The sequence below is a fragment of the Pyrus communis genome, chromosome 10 (genome assembly GCF_041283825.1).
Source record: "Pyrus communis isolate YQ-2024b chromosome 10, ASM4128382v1, whole genome shotgun sequence".
NCBI lineage: Eukaryota > Viridiplantae > Streptophyta > Magnoliopsida > Rosales > Rosaceae > Pyrus > Pyrus communis.
Window position 1 is genome coordinate 5,739,992 of NC_142574.1, and position 18,267 is coordinate 5,758,258.

The 18,267-nt window shown below is 36.7% G+C and overlaps 2 protein-coding genes across 3 annotated transcripts; one reads left to right on the forward strand and one right to left on the reverse strand.

Moving 5' to 3' along the window:
* The first annotated feature begins 2,783 nt into the window (after positions 1 to 2,783).
* On the forward strand, positions 2,784 to 14,216 carry LOC137728719 (kinesin-like protein KIN-7D, mitochondrial). Of its 2 annotated transcripts, none has more exons than XM_068467467.2 (25): positions 2,784 to 3,526; positions 3,655 to 3,752; positions 3,919 to 4,008; positions 4,230 to 4,282; positions 5,714 to 5,779; positions 6,293 to 6,346; positions 6,688 to 6,747; positions 6,912 to 6,990; positions 7,094 to 7,161; positions 7,606 to 7,662; positions 7,757 to 7,861; positions 8,187 to 8,291; positions 8,456 to 8,563; positions 8,670 to 8,804; positions 8,896 to 9,075; positions 9,457 to 9,672; positions 10,432 to 10,572; positions 10,992 to 11,111; positions 11,196 to 11,246; positions 11,416 to 11,463; positions 11,610 to 11,756; positions 12,153 to 12,866; positions 13,422 to 13,551; positions 13,642 to 13,752; positions 13,877 to 14,216. In XM_068467467.2, exons 1-24 carry the CDS (start codon positions 3,186 to 3,188, stop codon positions 13,725 to 13,727), a joined length of 3,252 nt encoding a protein of 1,083 aa, XP_068323568.2. In that variant the 5' UTR covers positions 2,784 to 3,185; the 3' UTR covers positions 13,728 to 13,752; positions 13,877 to 14,216. The 2 variants fall into 2 exon arrangements, with proteins under 2 accessions (XP_068323568.2, XP_068323569.2); XM_068467468.2 differs by having other exon boundaries at positions 8,673 to 8,804.
* Positions 14,217 to 16,388: 2,172 nt separating this feature from the next.
* Positions 16,389 to 17,993, reverse strand: LOC137727294 (B-box zinc finger protein 20). Its single transcript, XM_068466157.2, has 2 exons — positions 17,404 to 17,993; positions 16,389 to 17,096 (listed from the first exon to the last, which is right to left on the reverse strand). The coding sequence occupies exons 1-2, from the start codon at positions 17,587 to 17,589 to the stop codon at positions 16,608 to 16,610; spliced, it is 675 nt and encodes a 224-aa protein (XP_068322258.2). The 5' UTR covers positions 17,590 to 17,993; the 3' UTR covers positions 16,389 to 16,607.
* Positions 17,994 to 18,267: the final 274 nt, after the last annotated feature.

An 18,267-nucleotide genomic window follows, 5' to 3' on the forward strand; every position in this document is an offset into this window, starting at 1 on the left:
TGTGGTGAATAAATGTGATTTATGCGGTGCGGGTGATGAAACAGAGGCTCATTTTTCTTTGATTATGAATTTAGCTGTGCATTTTGGTTTGGGACGTCATTACAAATTAATATGGTGGCAATGGGGAACAATGAGTTCTTAGAGGGATGGCAGCGGATCGTGCAGCGAATGGAGAATGAGGTGGATGCCGAGGTGATGATGTAGCAGATGGTGTTTGGATTTTGGCGTATTTGGAAATGCAGGAATGAGGTGGTCGTCAAAGGGCTGTGGATTTTACCACATGTGGCTGTTGATTTATGGCAGCGGCAAAAGGTTGAATTTAGGGATGCCATGGGGGACACGGTGGGGGAGGGAGAGGAACATAGAAGGGCTAGGACGTCTAGGGTGAGGAGGTGTCTAGGGGAGGGTCATGGGGAGGGCATGGGGATTTGGGAGAGGCAGCAGATGGGGATGGATATTGGGTAGAGAGTGGGGCAATGGCAGAAACCGGTATTTGAAGTGTTGAAATTGAACTGTGATGCGGCATGGAGGAAAGACATGAAGGATGGAGGGGTTGATTGGGTGCTTCAGGATTTTGCTGGGCTTCTAAAGCTTGCGGGAGGGGAAGGAGGGGGCGGTTTGAGACTACAATTATGGTGGAGGCAGAGGCAGTTCGTCAGGGGTTGGAGGTGGTTTGTGGGGAGTGATATGGGGGCTAGTTCTAGGTTAGTGGTTGAATCGGACTCTAAGGGATTGATTTAGATGATCAATAAGGAGATCGCTGTTGATGTGACTCTCGAGATTTACCTCCAAGATATTTGGAGAATGGCAAGCTCATTTCAGTTGGTGAGGTTTTACTTTACCTCTCGTCATTGTAATCGTGCAACCCATTCGATAGCGACGTATATTGTTAAGCATGACGTGATATTTGGCTGGGATGAGTTAGGATCAGAGTTTCTTTTTAATATTTTAGCAGAAGATGCACATGTAATAATTCATATTTAAGTCTAACAAAATTTCTATCTTTTGAAAAGAAAAAAAAAAAAAAGAAGTGTCTGATAAACCAAAAAAGATGTGCAAAATCAATCCTCTAATAAATAAATGATTCTACAAAGTTTTTATTTATTTATTTTTAACTCCAACTACAATTTTTTGTTAGATATCTCCACTATGATTGGTGTTGGTCGGAGAAACTTGAATCTTTGCAGAACAAGTCTGATTTTTCATATTTAAGTAATTCAATGCATAAAAAATAAAATAAAAAAGAGGAAAATAATAGAGGACGGCATTAAAACATCTTTTATGTTGTTTTTAAGGCATTGTTGTCAAGCGTAAGTATATACACTGAAACACGTCGTTCTACCTAAATTCCCCACGCCTAATTTTTTAAACCTTTTAATTTGGCTACAAGTTTTAGCTTTCATGGAGTATAACTACAAACCCCCATTAAATCTAGCTAGATAGTCAACTTAACATTCAATTCATTTTAAATTTATATTTAAATTTCTCTGCATGCATATTTTTATTAGAGTCAAATATGGCAAACATTAGTTACAACCACTCACATTAACCATCTAGTTTAGTAAAAATAATTACACCAAAAAACCAATTAAATTAATTAGATAGAAAAGATTAGGCATTGACCCATGTTCGTTCAACTACCTAAATTAACTTATTATATCCCGCTGCTAATATTTTGTTAAAAGAGTGACGCTAAACATAAAAGGAATGTGCTGGCACTAATTTTGCGTACTTATTATAACTTGCTAATAATTGCAGATGCCTCACTTTTCGTTTATTTGTACTAAAACTCATGCTACGTCGTAATAATTGACTCTTGAAGCCATTGAACATTAACGATTACAATAACATCAAACACATACATGTTGCACAAGCTAGCACAAATCATTGAATTCAATATAAAGATAAAAAGAATATTCACTTCTCTCACAACTAACGCAAAGCTAAAAACTCACACAATAACATGAAATTAAGAACCTATACGGTAACTTCTTCTGAAAAAAAAAAAAAAAAAAAAAACCCACATGGTAACAAAATTTCAAAGACCCACATGTGCATGTAAGTTTGACAAATTGGTCAGAGCAGTGTCCATCTCTTTGCACTGGAGTTCAACCTTCATCTCCTAAAGTTATAAGAGCATCTTCAATTGAGAAATATAAAGTTTATATATTATTTTACATTTTCGGGAGGTATAAATGTTAATTCTATTCCAATAGGAGAGATATAAATTTAGGATTCCATTTATTGTTGTCTTTGATTGCGCAAGCCACCTCCAAAAAATGTAAAAAAAGAAGCAAATTTGTATTTTTATTATAATTATTCCGGCAAAGAAGAATATTTTACATTCTGCCATGGAGTGTTTTCTGGCCATGGAATGTTAATATTAAGGTATTTTACATCTTTTATTAGAGATGCCCTAATAATATATTTTTCTTGAACGAACGAGGTTCAAATTTCTTTTTGATAAAAATCCAACTTAAGATCTCTTAATTACAAATGAAGAAGAATACTAATAAACTATATAACTAAGTGACGCCCTCATAATTTATTTACATCGCAATTCTAAACAGACAAAAACAAAATAATTAACAATAATATTAATTTTGGCCTCTATATAAACTTGTCCTAATCGGCGGGCCGCTGTTATTTTCCCGCTCATTCGCAGCGTATTTTATTTTTCAAAGTCCCGTTTTTAATACGCGCGGCTACCCTCCTGCTAATTTAAACCACCTCGCCACGTCACCACAGTAATTAATTATCTTTTTTTTTCTTTCAAATTTTATGTTTTTTCATCCACTACCGTCGTTCTCACCTCTCACCTCTCACCTCTCACCGGTTACTCGTCCCTCTCTCTCTCTCTCTCTCTCTGCAACTCTCACTTTGCCTTTAAGAAGACGAAACTCTCTCTCTAGCACCCATTGTTTCTCTCTCTAGTCGCACACTGGAGAAAAATAGTAGCAGAAATATTTGATTCATTTTAAATAATTATTAAATAAATAAAAAAAGGGAGAAAACAATGCTCGTCGCTTTCGGTTCGCGAGCCATGTGACCGCTCTGACATATTCTCTTCCTCTTTGCTCTTCTTTTACTCCTCCTTCTTGCTTCTCCCATTTTTTTGGTTTTTTTATTGGCTGCATTTTTTCAAATCTCTCTCACCGAGTCACTGTCCGAGTTGACTCAGCTGGATGGCCTCATCCTCACGAGCCCGCAGCAGCTCGCCTTTCTCCTACCGGAAGCCATCCAGTCCCTACTCCTCGACCTCTTCATCTTCTTCGTTGATCAACGGTCGGATGATTCCGCGCTCCTGCTCGACCTCGGCCTCGTCGTTCTACAACTCTGGAGGTGGGCTCGGGTCCCGATCCGTGACGCCGAGTCACGGCCGCTCTGATTCAATGCAGTACGGTTCGGGGGGTTACAGTGCTCGCTCGCCGGTCGGGTTCGCGTCCGAGGAGCTTTTGGCGGAGATGCTCGAGGCGCCCAAGGGTGGGGATAGCATATCGGTGACGATTCGGTTTCGGCCGCTGAGGTAATGATGGTAGATCTGAGCGTATTGGATCAGATCTATGAGCCCTCGGATTGGAGGATTTTGAAATGTTGGATTCTAGGGTTGGTTTTGAGGTAATGTGATTGAATTTATTTCGTTTTTTGTTGCAGCGAGAGGGAGTTTCAGAGAGGGGATGAGGTCACTTGGTACGCAGACGGCGATAAGATTGTGAGGAATGAGTATAATCCAGCTACAGCATATGCATTTGGTAATATATTAGTTAGTATATATAGTTATTTTGAATTTGGAGTTAATTTTGATTTCGGTTAGTTTATGGAAAATGCAAAAGAAAATGTGTTGGAATTAATCTTCATTTAACGTAGTTACAGGGTTTTGAAAACTGATTGGATTTGGGGATGGTTTTGTTGTGGCAGATAGAGTTTTTGGACAGCATGCCAATTCGCAAGAGGTGTACGAAGTTGCCGCTAAACCTGTTGTCAAAGCTGCCATGGAAGGTGTCAATGGTATGACATACTTCTCTTGTAGACTACAAATGGAGAATTCGTTAATGCCTAACAAGAAACGTTGATATTGTTTCTGTAAGAATATGTATAACTTATATAATGAAAGGTCGATGGTGGTGGAAATTCTAGTAGCTATAGTTGAAAACAGATAAATTAAGTAAGTTACATTCAATTCTCTTGTTAATTTTCCATTTCTTACGGCTTGAGTATTGAAAATGCAGGTACTGTTTTTGCTTATGGTGTGACAAGTAGTGGAAAGACACACACTATGCATGTAAGTTCCACTTTCTTTTCTTGGGATTTTGCTACTCAAAGTTTAAGCATATCGAAAAATCATGTTGGCTTGGTTTTTCAGTAAAGCTCTGTTTGTGAGTTGCGCAGAAAAGGTTATAATGACCAATGTTACTCTGTCTCTTTGATTCCACACTAGGAGACTGGATTTAAGCTTGCCTTCCATGGCCCTGACAATATAAATGTCTAAATATTAATGAGAAACTGCTTTTATGGAACTTATTACGCCATAATGCAAGCGGTTGTTTTCAACGTGAATGTTTTATCTGTTTTCTTTCTCCATTATAAGGATTTTTTGATGTTGGAATTTGATGGCCATGTGGTCATTAATCCAACGTCTACACAGACCTTGTTAGCACCTATCTAAGATTGATTCTAGTTGTTCACGATAAAGGAGTTACATACCTGGAAAACCTTGTATTTGCTTGTAGATTGTTAGTGGGAAGCACAAGAGTGGACTGAGTTTAATTCCAAAAAGAATCCTGCACCAGAACTTGTATCCCCTCTGCCCCTTTAGATTCAACACACATTAATACATAATGTAAAAGAACTTTGTTAAAGGGCTGAAGGACAGAAATTTAACATAAATGCATATCTGGTAAAATAAAATGACAAGCGGATCACTCAAAAAGCCATCTAAATAATGGAGCCTAAGCTTCATCATGGAGCGCTCCACTCCCTCAGAAGCTCTTCATGTCTCAAGTCACAAGAACCACATAAAACTTAAAGGAGCCCGTCTCCAAACAGCTTTATTGTTTTTTACATTTCTACCATATAGTACCTCAAAACAAGACCTGGGCCTGACATGCCTAATTGACTCCAAGCCCCCCAAAGCTCCCGTGCTACACGATAGACGGACAGAGTATAGGTAGATGACTTAGATTCCTTTCTGCGTTCTTACAAATATATAAAAAGATGCACTCTCAGGCACGATTTGATTGATCATCAAGTTATCCAGAGTCATTTTGATCTATTTATTTGTGCAAGCCCAAACACCCCTGGTGGCACCCATCTAATAACTACCAATGTCTAGTTTAAGGAAGCTATTAACGATTTAATGAAGCCATAAACGATTAAAGTTTTTAAGGTGCAGTTGGGTAAGTCCTAAGTTTGGTTTGTGCTTAGCTGAAATGTAGATGAACAACTTTTCATGCACTGACATACAGTTATGCTTAACTTGTTTACTCTGGAACATTGTTATGTGTCCTAAGTCCCTAATCATAGGTTCTGTCTGGCAAGATCACTATAGATTCTGCCAGAACACGATCTTTTGAACTTCGTTTTGTTCATCCATAATTTTCATCATATGTTTGTGTTTTACCCTACTTTGTTCTTTATGAAGTTTTTTGCTATACTTGGTATTGCTTGTTTGTGTTCCCTTAGTGTTGTGTTGACTCGTTTCTAATCTACACAGGGTGATCAAAACGCTCCAGGTATCATACCATTGGCAATAAAGGATGTCTTCAGTATTATCCAAGATGTAAGTGCCCCTAAGAATTTCGTAGTTCTGAAGTATGACACTTAAATGTTAGTTTTTCTTTATTCCTCCCCCTTAGTAAAAATTTATTTTTGTACAGCCACTAATCCAATCCCTCCCTTCATTCCCACACTGGTTTCTTAGCATTACCTTGTGAATCACATGGATGTTGCATCTATTTTAATAATTGGATTTTAAACATACTAGTCCAGATGTGATATGTTTTCTTCAGCAATGTTATAATTTACTTCTAAGTACTTATTATTGCATATCCTGTCTGTCTTTCAGCATCAAGGTGTATATTTATTGCACTGATGTAGTACTTAACAGACCAGAGTTCTATATACTAGTTTCTGGAACTAATTTAGAACATATTGTATCTTACCTTGCCAATAGCATACATGCTTTTCCTTGCATACTCATGGAAGCTATATTTTCTGTTTCTGTTGTACAAACACAAGAAAAGACTTGAGTTTCCTGTTTGATGACTAACTCATAGCTGCATTCACATTTCAGACCCCAGGAAGGGAATTTTTACTCCGCGTCTCATATCTTGAGATCTACAACGAGGTCAGTAGAGCTATATGTATTGGCAGTCACATTTTAGGGTTAGAGATTATATGTTAGCTCCGTTTTTCCTTGGTATAATGTATCTCTTATTCCTCTGTGTTTTGAAGATATTTCCTAATATTTTAAACTCTGGAATTTCTTTCCACCATCATTTATGTATATATTTTCATCTTCATGATCTTAAGTTTTTACATGACAGATGTTTCTTGATATCCCGTTTAGTTTTTGTCTTTATCCTTACCCTGGAAGCTATTGTTGTCTGAGTGAAAGTTTTTTTTTCTTTTATATTCAATATTCTTATTTGTATTGATATAAGGTGCTATTTCTGCATGTGGTATCAGGTGATAAATGACTTGCTTGATCCAACAGGTCAAAATTTGCGTGTTAGAGAAGATTCACAGGTTTGTAATTCATCTTTTAATGGCCATCCTGATTTAACTGTATCTATTTTGTTTTATTTTTAGGGCCTCTGAAAGATTCCTACTTATATTGTTTTAGGGGAATAATATATGTAATATTTTTATCTTGTATAAAGCACATTTAGTTCGTATCCTTGAAATTTCAGGGTACTTATGTTGAGGGTATAAAAGAAGAAGTTGTTTTGTCTCCTGGGCATGCACTTTCTTTTATTGCTGCTGGAGAAGGTACTTGCAGGGATGACATATTTAGCTTTTCTGTTTCTGCCAGTTTTATTAGGTTAAAAATGATTTATTGACTGCATTTTTAACCGATGCATGGCAATGGCAGAGCATCGTCATGTTGGATCAAACAATTTTAATCTGTTGAGTAGTCGAAGTCACACCATATTTACACTGGTAAACCTTCTTTAGAACACACTTCCTTGATTTTGTTAAGTTTCTAATTACTCAATCTGTATGTAATGTTCTATCTTTTATCAATATTGAGGGACCAAATTCTGAACACACTTAGATATGCATCAATTAAACACTGCAACATTTAAGTCAATTTTAAAATAAAATGAAATGTAGAGGTATGTTGTTACTTGTTTCAGCCTTGGTATTCCTTATGGAACGCAGCACAATTTTTTTCAAGCTCATTTGTCAATATAATATTTGCCTGGGCAGTACAAGGCTTTGAGAAAAATGTGTAAATATTTACTCTTGTTTTTGTTATTTCCTATTTTTCTTTGCCAAATTTCTTCGTGTCTGTATTTTTCTGTTTATTTATGTAAGGACATGAAATTCTGACTTTTGCCAAACATTCCTGCTAATCATATTTAAACTCGGATGCATTTGCAGATGATTGAAAGCAGTGCCCATGGTGATGAGTATGACGGAGTGATCTTCTCTCAACTTGTATGGTTCAAATGAATTGTCCTCCCAACTATTAGATTCTTTAGTTTCATACATAATTTTTCACTTATTAATATTTTTTTTTTGTTTTCTTTAGAATTTAATTGATCTAGCTGGATCTGAGAGCTCGAAAACCGAAACAACTGGACTACGAAGAAAGGAAGGATCATACATAAACAAGAGTCTTCTAACTCTTGGAACTGTAAGTGCCTTACAATTTGATTGAATAACATTAACTGCATAATTAGTGTTATCTATGTTCCTAAGCCTAAGCAAAGCCTTAATGCACACTGTTCTAGCCATACGAAAGAATTTATATGGTGACAACTTTTTCTGCAACATGATGCCGATGCACTTTTCACTTTTAGCTGAACGGAGCTTCATATTTCTTTTTTGTTTAGTGGTCACTCTATTTTGTTTTAGGAAACAAAGTGGCTACAATTTTAATAAATCGTGTTGAAGTTTCTAATGAACAGAAAAGTGATTTGATATTTAGTTCTTAACTTGATGTTATGTTTGCAATGAAGGTAATTGGAAAGCTGAGTGAGGGAAAGGCATCCCATGTTCCATATCGAGATTCTAAGCTTACCCGCCTTTTACAATCCTCGTTAGGTGGGCATGGACATGTTTCGGTAAGTAGCAACACTACAATTGTTAGGCCATTTGCTGTGAAATTTGCTTTTGAATCAATTAGTTTGAAAAAAATTGTGCGGTTAAAAAAGTTAAAACTATCATAACTTTGCTTTTTATATTTATTTGTTTGCTTTTTTTTCTTTCCTTGCACATGTTTTCCCAGCTTATTTGCACAGTGACTCCTGCATCAAGTAGCATGGAGGAAACTCATAATACATTGAAGTTTGCAAGCAGGGCAAAGCGAGTAGAAATCTATGCATCGCGTAATAAGGTGTGCAACAACTCATGGCATGAATACAGTTTTAAGGCACTACTCAACATTAAACACTTAAGGCTCACTATTCTGCCCTTTGGCTTTTCTTTGAAATTATTTCTAGCAGATTATTGATGAAAAGTCATTGATTAAGAAGTATCAAAGAGAGATTTCGGTCCTCAAAACAGAACTTGATCAGCTAAGGAAGGGGATGCTTGTTGGCATAAGTCATGAGGAGATTATCAGCTTAAAGCAAAAGGTTTTGTTCCTAAACTGAAATAAATTATTTTGGCTTGGTAATGAGTTTATACTAATAAGACTTACATATGATTGTTTTGGTTTGGAAATAGTTGGAAGAAGGTCAATTTAAAATGCAATCAAGATTGGAGGAAGAAGAGGAAGCGAAGGCTGCTCTTATGAGTAGAATCCAGAGGCTGACGAAGCTTATTCTTGTTTCTTCAAAAAATACAATTCCTGGATTGGGTGATATTCCCAGCCACCAACGCAGTTTTTCTGTTGGTGAGGATGACGTGAGTTCCTTACTCATTTAAGTTGTACTGTTTTCGTCTCCTTTATTTGACGTTAGTTGTTTGAGCTTGAATGTTGACAAGTCACTATGAGGAGAAACTCCGTTGAAAACTTGAAAGTTTGAGAAATTATTTTTGTTTTGCAAGTTATGCAGACAAGGATGTATGTTTCATATTACTGTTTGGTTGCTTAGCTTTAGCACAGAAAAAAAGGACTTCATTTCCGATCACTTAACTTTTAATGTTAACTTTATGTTTTTTCCCTTTCTACTTAATATTCTCTAAAAGTTTTATAGTTTTGTCAAATTTGATCTTTCGTACTTGTTTTCTGGTGTGGAAAGCATCGTACAATGTTTACATTTTGTTGTGGCTTTTTCATGGCAGAAAATGGAAGTAGTGCGAGATGGACCCTTGCTTCTAGAAGGTGAGAACCAAAAGGAGTCACCATCGTCTGCATCTGCTGGTCCATCAGATATGGCTTATGATTTTAGACACAAGAGGTCTTCCAGCAGGAGGAATGAAGAGCTCTCCCCAGCTGGCAGTACAATTACAGATTCAACTCAAGCGGGTGAACTTATCAGTGGTTCAAGAGTTCCGATGGTAAATAATTTTAGTATATATTTATCTGTTCCACTTCCATTTTTAGTACAATTACAGATTCAACTCAAGCGGGTGAACTTATCAGTGGTTCACGAGTTCCGATGGTAAATAATTTTAGTATATATTTATCTGTTCCACTTCCACATCAGCGTATAAAGCTTGGATTCATTTGTCGAACAATCACAAATACATTTGATTTCTATTTCAAGTCTTGGTAATAATATTTTGAAATCAGTATGGGGGAGAAGTTTAGTTTTTTGGCTAAATTAATTTTGCAATACATTTCCTGGGCCAACTGTCTGAGGAAGAGGGAAGTGGAACTTGCTTGCTTCTTTCCCACATGTTCGAGCTTGCGTGCAGCAAATATATGTATATGGGCTTATGCATGCTTATAAAAGCATACACTTATAGGAAGTTGCAAATAGGATCCATGAGGATATATCTTGTCTATTTTCCTGAGTTCTTTCCATTCTTCCTTCAAATACTTTTCTTGTTCAGAACTCACTCATTCATTTATCAAATCAGGATGTGCCATGAAGTTTCTTGTATCTACTATTTGATTTTGCCACATAATGACTATTCTTTCTTATTAACAGACTTGTGGTAAGTAATAATTGCCTTTGGGCAAGTTCTATATATAATTTACATAGACACTTCAGTATGAATTCATTTGTTGGCTCAAATATTAATTTTTTCATTAAAGTATTTATCCTTCAATATTATGATGTAATTATGATTGCTTATTTTAATATACTTTAGGGAGGGATGACAATGTCAGATCACATAGACCTGCTGGTTGAGCAAGTTAAGATGCTTGCTGGAGAGATTGCACTTGGCACCAGCTCCTTGAAACGATTGGTGGAGCAGTCTGTAGATGACCCTGAAAGCTCAAAAACTCAAGTATAAATTCTATTCTTATTAATAATATTCTGCATATTTAGAAGTCCTAATTTTGTCTCCAGAATGTTGTGAAAGCTTGGCTAACAAAAAAGAAGAGACAGTGGCTTGCACTTGTTAGTCGAATGTTGGATGGGGCGTATTTAACACAATATTAATTGACATTTGGAACTAATTGAACATATCAGTGGAGTTTGTCATTTGGATCCATCTTGTGGTATTCTGGCGATAAATGAGATCATGTTCATTTGAATCTGATCAGTTTTTACAAGCAATAATGTAAAATTTACAGGCCCGTCTAGTTCATGAACTCCATTTAGCACTCAAAATCCTAAATAGTTTTAACAGTTTACAGATTCATTTGAGCAGCAGCTGAAGTATGCTTACTTAAAATGATCCTGATTAACAATCCATGCTTACAGATTGAGAACTTGGAACGTGATATCCATGAAAAGAGAAGGCAAATGAGGATTTTGGAACAGCGCATTAACGAAAGTGGTGAGGCTTCAATTGCTAATGCATCTATGGTTGAGATGCAGCAGGTAGTTTTGCGTTCTCATCATCTTAATTATTATTGTTCAAAAGTAGTACAATTTTGTTTTAATTACTTATAATTTCTGCAACAGACGGTTAAGAGACTGACGACCCAGTGCAATGAGAAGGGATTTGAGTTGGAAGTGAGTGCATGCTTTATATATCTGTTTTTTCATGGACACAAAATGGGCAATGTTTGATTTCTAAAGTTCTCCTATTGCTTTAGCTATTATCTGTGTTTGGGGCTGTAACATTTGCTCAGTACATTCTAATTGTCATGGAACTCATCTTTGAAGTGTACCTTTCATGCAGATAAAATCAGCAGACAATCGTATTCTCCAGGAGCAATTGCAAAATAAGGTTAGAATGCCTTCCCTAGTTCCTTTGGAGAATTATCTTTCATTAACTTTTTCTTCCATTCAGCTGATTCCTTTTAAGCTTTGTTTTGTATCAGGACAGGATTTTATATCCTTTGGTATATTGCTGAGCTTTCTGTGTATTTGCAGTGTGCAGAGAACATGGAGTTGCAAGAAAAAGTGGATCAGTTAGAGCGGCGTTTGGCTTCAGTATCTGGTGAAAGATCATCACCATCTTCCGAGCACTGTGCATCTGAAGAGTATGTTGAGGAGTTGCAAAAGAAAATTCAGTCTCAGGTGATTACTGAAACTTTCTGCCTTATCAATCCATAAATGCTAGCGAGTACCTTAGTTTCAAGTATATTGCCATACTCTTGACTAGCTCCCTCTTTTGTTTTAGTTTATTGTTCTTGGTTCATGTCAGCTTTTATAGAAGTTATAGTTTCTCTGTCGTCATTACTTGACAGTGGAATTTATATCTATTTATTATTTAGAATGGCGAAATCCTTAGCTTTGTTTAGTTATATTTTCTTCTTTAACTTTCTTATGAATTGGTTACTATTTGTACCGAAAAAAGAATTGGTTAGTATTAAGATTTTTCTTTCTTGTGTGCTTGAATATTGTTGTGGCAATGTAAGATGTTGCTTTCTTGCTATACATCTAACTAATTGATGCTTTTGTTCCTTCTCATAGGAGATTGAGAATGAAAAACTAAAGCTGGAGCACGTGCGTTTCTCGGAGGAGAGTAGTGGGTTACATGTGCAGAATCAAAAACTGGCCGAAGAAGCTTCTTATGCAAAGGAACTGGCTTCTGCTGCTGCTGTTGAGTTGAAGAATTTGGCTGGTGAAGTGACAAAGCTCTCATTGCAGAATGCAAAACTAGAAAAAGAATTGTTGGCTGCTCGGGAGTTAGCCAATTCTAGAAGTTCTGCCATGCAACCCGTTAATGGCATTAACCGGAAGTACAATGATGGACCAAGAGGTGGGAGGAAAGGGAGGCTATCTGGTCGTTCTGATGACTTTGAGGCATGGAATCATGATTCGGATGATTTAAAGATGGAACTCCAAGCAAGGAAGCAGCGAGAGACAGCTCTTGAGGCTGCCCTTTCTGAAAAGGAATTTATAGAAGAGGAGTACAGGAAGAAGGTTGAAGATGCAAAGAAAAGGGAGGAAGCTCTAGAGAATGATTTAGCAAACATGTGGGTGTTGGTCGCAAAATTAAAGAAAGAGGGCGGGTCTATCCCTGAGACACACACAGAAGAAAGGCCCAATGATGTGATGGAAAATAGTAATGGTCTAAAAGCAACTATGAATGAGAGTGCCCACATAGAGAGACAAGTTTTGGATGCTCCAAAATCTGCTGATGATGAAAGTCGTAAGGAAGAACCTCTTGTTCTTCGCCTTAAGGTAACCTGATTACCTGCATTCTCTTTTAACATAAATGTTCTAGGATTGTTTTGGTATTCCACTACGATTTGGATTGGAGACGTTAAAAGGTAATCGGTTCTGTTTTAAGGTTCATTTAGTTTTGTAAAACCAACGAGACAAAAGCTCAGTTATGTTTGAATGGCTTTGAAGACATGAAAAAGAAGAGTCAAGTAGTATAATTTTTGCGGCATTGAGTTTCTTAGGTGATAGGTTTGGTTTACAAACATATTTGCATAGAGATTGTGTCCACTTAAAAAGCTTGGCTCAATCCAAATGGTTCTATTCTCACCACATGCTTGGCTATACTATCTGCAGATCTTTCAATGAATTGAAGATGTTATCATATACTTATTTGTGTGAGGGGTCAACCATTTTTCTTTTCGTGAAAAACATGTGGACACTTAAGAAGATAAAGATTTAAAGATTAATGAATTATGGTCAAGTAGTGTGGTTTGAAGTAGAGGAGTCTTTTTGTAATCCTACCAATGTTGTCATTGAAAGCTATGTGTAACATACCCACTTTTATGTTTCCAGGCTCGAATGAAAGAGATGAAGGAGAAAGAGCTCAAACACCAGGGAAACGGAGATGCCAATTCCCATTTGTGTAAAGTATGTTTTGAATCACCCACTGCAGCAATTCTTCTCCCTTGCCGGCATTTTTGCTGTAAGTCATTCTGAAGTTGCGTAACAAAAGTGTAAATTCAACCCTATATGCTCATCATTCCTAGCAGTAACTCTGGTGTACCTTTTGCAGTGTGTAAATCTTGTTCACTTGCATGTTCTGAGTGCCCAATTTGTCGTACAAAGATTTCAGATAGGCTTTTTGCATTTACTTCGTGACACTCTTTTATGCCCCCAAACAAAGGTAATACAATTTTCTTATTCTTAGATCAATTAGTTGCATGGATCAATTTGCAGTATTCGGTCTGTAATCAGTCATTTTTCACGAGGGCGATCCTCATTTTCTTTTCTTCTTTTCTATTTTGCAGGGCTTTTATGAACATTCTGTTTTATGTGACATGGCGGGTGCGATTCTTTAATTAGTTTGGTCGTATGTAAGTAACTGTGTAAAAGAGTATATCGATATGTTGCTTTTGTCGCTCTCCATTTGAGTCCTGTAAAATAACAAAGGACAAAGATGGGGAAAAAAGAGATGTGCACATTTGGGAGTTTGAGATGCAGAGGGGATGATGTTGCTTTGTTTTTTTAAAGTATGCAGCAAAATGTTGTGATTGAGCTTTGAGGGTTCCTATCATATATAGAACATTTCTTTGCCGTGTATAGAAAACAATGTATGCTTAAGAAGCATTATTCTTCCACCTGCGCAAATGTTTCCTTCCTTTTTTCACTGTTTTTTTTCTTCTGAATTTTGGGCATACCGCAGTTCCAGACTTTTTTTTTCCCTTTTGCTGCTACAATGGCGTTCCAGACCACTAATACAAGCCCAAGTGGAGATGGTTTGACACATGGTATTATGCCAGTGGTGTGGGACGCTACAGAGACCGTGAATCTGTCAGTAGGGTGGCATGGTTGGTGATTGTCCCTAACAAGATCCGTATTACATTGATTCTCTAGACACATTTTTGAGGCAATGATGTAGTGTGGATGCAAGTATCACATAGGTTGAGAAAAGAAATAGGTTATGGAATTGATAATTATACTTTTTTTCTTCTGCTTACACGCTTCTCTTAATTTTTTTATATCAAAATTGAATAAGAGTGTAGAGGGAGAAAACAATAGGGGTTCATAACTTCATATAGGGTCGTTGTGTTGTCTGCGCCAATCCTTGTGAAAGCACAAGCATCATTATTTGATTTAGGAAAGAATAAGCTTTGTATTGCTTCGAGTGTAATGAACACTGCCCGAGAAAGTGCGAACGACAACTATCATTTTTCATGGGTTATTATTTATTAAGCAACATCTTTATTTTTGTTACAAAAGTTGAGCTGGTAAAGTATTTTTTAGATCTGCAATTGGTGGATGCTTTGATAAGGTCCTCCTCTTCAATCCACTGTATTTTGAGTCGAAACTTTCTCACATTTTATTCTAGCTTAATATAGTAATATCGCTTGTTGAGATCAAATTCCAATCCATGGCGGTGCACGAATTTAGTTCCAACATTACTTGTAATTTTTTTTGTTGACAAACAATAGCTTTTGATTAAATTGTTAAACGATAGCTTAATATAGTAATACTGCTTGTAACTAAAAGTAAATTTTAAGTGCGCAATCAATTTCTCACACCTAGGTCTTAGGAGATGAAGGACCTTCAGGCATGATTCTCTCCAACACATCATTATTTATGAGTGATCTTATTTAGTTAAAACTTAACTGTTCTTTATTATCTTTTGATGCTCATGAGAGAAAGCTCATACTTTCGTAGTTTGGGTATTGTATCCCATGCTAACAATACAACATAATGTATAAGTTTTTCTTTATACAACGTTGATACATTACACATAACACCATCGTGACGGTGTCTCTTATGTCGTGTGAGTTTTCGTTTCTGATTACATAAGTTAATCTCCACTCAATGACATACCAAGGGTTGGAGAGATAATTTGTTGTGTGTCTATTTTTGTCTCTCTACCTCACACACGGTATTAGGTATGGCGAAGTTAAGGCTGCGTTGGACCTGGAAGCCAATATCTTTCATCAAAATGCTCTCTCTTATTAACTTCCCTTTCTTATGGGACTCATCATCCTTGTATTTATTTTTGGCCACACCATCCATGTGAATTAAAAATTAGTCTTCTTAAATTGCATAAGCAAAGCATCAATATTGCCATAACAAAATAAGGAATACTCAAGAAATAAAATAAAATTCTCAAGTAATTCCGACCAAAAAATAAAATAAAATTCTTAAGTAATTTTTATCGGTATATTAATATTTTAATATATTTTAAAGAAAATTAACGAAAGTGACTAAGATTGCAGACTTTGTAAAATACAGTGACTAAATTAGCCAAATTGAAAACATTGTGACAAAAATTGATTTTACGTATAAACACAATGACCACAAAGGTTTTTAACCCAAAGAAATGGTATGCAGATTATGAACAATTAAGGTGCCATTTGATAACCATGTCATCATTTTCAGTTTAGCATTTTTAGCATTTTCAGTTTTCAATTTTTAGTTTTTAGTGAAAATTGAAAACTGAAAGTAGTTACCGAACAAATTTTCAGTTAAAAAAAAAAGCGAAAACTGAAAACAAAATTGTTATCAAACAGCCTCTAAGTGAATCCATTTGAAATATGTATGGTTGCATGAGTTTGTAACTAAACATACTAAACATGACATTAAAACTGAAAATTAGAGGTCAAATGGTTGCACGAAGAGAATAAGTCAAGTGGATGAAAAATTCATTATCACCTCATGTAGAGGTCAAATTAAGCATGCTTTAAGCCCTCAGATTAGTAGGGAAGAGGAAGACCTCGCCCTCATTAACTTAGGTCCTTAACAAAGTAAAACCATTGAAAAAAAAGTTCCCAATAACACAAGTGAAACTTCAAGTGCCCAGATGGCCAAATCATTTGATGAGGAAAAAAAACCTTATGTTGTTCGGAAGATCTTGCTTCACTAAGGGCAGCAAATCCCACAAGTAACATAAGCAAAAGTGGCCTTGATAATTGCCAAGTATACGCATCACCAACAAAATGGCCTTCTATTGCTTTTTTCAAACAAAAAAAAAAAAAAAAAAGAGGAAGAAAAAAAACCCCTCTAGAGGTAATGTGCACTTCCAACCTCACAGAAAGCATTGGAATGATCATATGAAAAATCAAGAAGGTCTTCCACATGCCACCCGGGCAGCGTCTCCATCAAGTACTCCGATATGCTGCTTGTCGAACCCGAACCATTGTCACTGACACAATAATTCTCTTCTATCTTCTTGTATGACGAAGATGACATTGTTTGTTCCATTAACGAAGGAGAAGAAGAACTCAAGATTTCGTTCGACGAAACTGTTCTCTGTCTTATTGTGGATGACTTTGAGGCTCTTGCATCATTAGTTTTTGCGGTCATAACTTTGGAGAAGTTGGAGCAGGCTGATGAAGATGGATACAAAGAAGAAGCCGCAGAAAGCTTAACACCGGGGAGCAGAAACCTGCTGTGTTTCTGTGTGTGTTCGTTCGATTTGTGAATCGAAAGGTCACATTCCCCACAGAGAATTGCTCTATCTTCTTGACAAAAGAGAAATGCTCGCCTTTCCTACAAAACCCAACACAAAAAATTTAGGACTCAAGGAGCTAAGAATTGGTATCTTCTTCACCAAAAATTATTAACTAGCTACAACACTTTCTTGTCACCGAAATATAATTTGGAATTATACAGTGATTTTCAGACTGGTTTTCTCCAACTGCGCTCCTCCTTGTACGGTTCCTTTATTATCTTTGGAATATTCAATTCAAAGGCTAAAAGATAAGGAGTGCATGGAGGGAAATGGGAGGGCGAAAATCACTTTCCTGTAATTTTATCATCAATAATATCATAGAGAAAGAATGCATCTAGTACTAACCTGACAGATATCACAAAGAGGGGAGTCTTTGAAAGTTGGGTGGAGAAGAGCGAAGCGCTTGTGTTTGCTGGCAAGCTTGTTTGCGTGGTGAATTTGGCGATCGCAGACGTCACAAAGAGCGGCTTCATCGGCAGAGCAGAAGACAGTTGCCTCTTCTTTGTCACAAACGTCGCACCGGATCTTCATGATCTCTTTAAAATAATTTTCTCTGGAAGTGCAGCTGCAGGATATAGCTGTGTGTTCAAGTAGCAGTTGTTTTAACTGAGTTGGTGATGGGGTTGGGAAGGAAATGTTATGGGAGATAATGAATGGAGACAAAGAACAAGTATGGGGTTTTGGGCATTTGGCCGATGAGGGAGGGACCAGAGAAAGTCAGATAACAGCTAAGAACAACTTGTTCCACAAAAACTGCGGGCGGATGGGTTCATATTGGATGGATGATGTCTCTCTCTCCACTGTATTGTCTTTGAAGATGGGAGGGGAGGGGAGGCTTGACAAATATTGATCCCAGCCTTTCTCCTAATATAGTAGAATGAGAGAGAGAGAGAGAGAGAGAGAGAGAGAGAGAGAGAGAGAGAGAGAGAGAGAGTGAGGGGTTAATCCCTCCCTTTATCTCCAAAGAATATGATATACAAGAAAAGAGAGGGAGAGGTGATGTGGATGGAGCAATATTATTAGCTCATGGGAGACCAGATCACAAATTAATTATCAGTTAGTTAGAGGGTTGCTTTTCATACTTGTTAATCACGCGTAGACAATTGTCAACTTTTGACGCTTGTATAATTCAAGGTAGGACTTACATGCATGAACAATTAATTATGTGTATAAGCACTATTTAGAGCGTCAATTACAATTTTGTATTCT

Bases quoted from the DNA above. Each gene is read 5' to 3' on its own strand.
- LOC137728719 (XM_068467467.2), top strand. From the start codon at position 3,186: ATGGCCTCATCCTCACGAGCCCGCAGCAGCTCGCCTTTCTCCTACCGG. The intron at 9,673-10,431 runs GTAAATAATTTT...AATATACTTTAG, and splicing joins GTGGTTCAAGAGTTCCGATG to GGAGGGATGACAATGTCAGA. The intron at 11,757-12,152 runs GTGATTACTGAA...TCCTTCTCATAG, and splicing joins AAAAGAAAATTCAGTCTCAG to GAGATTGAGAATGAAAAACT.
- LOC137727294 (XM_068466157.2), bottom strand. From the start codon at position 17,589: ATGAAGATCCGGTGCGACGTTTGTGACAAAGAAGAGGCAACTGTCTTC. The intron at 17,097-17,403 runs GTTAGTACTAGA...TGGGTTTTGTAG, and splicing joins CTCTTTGTGATATCTGTCAG to GAAAGGCGAGCATTTCTCTT.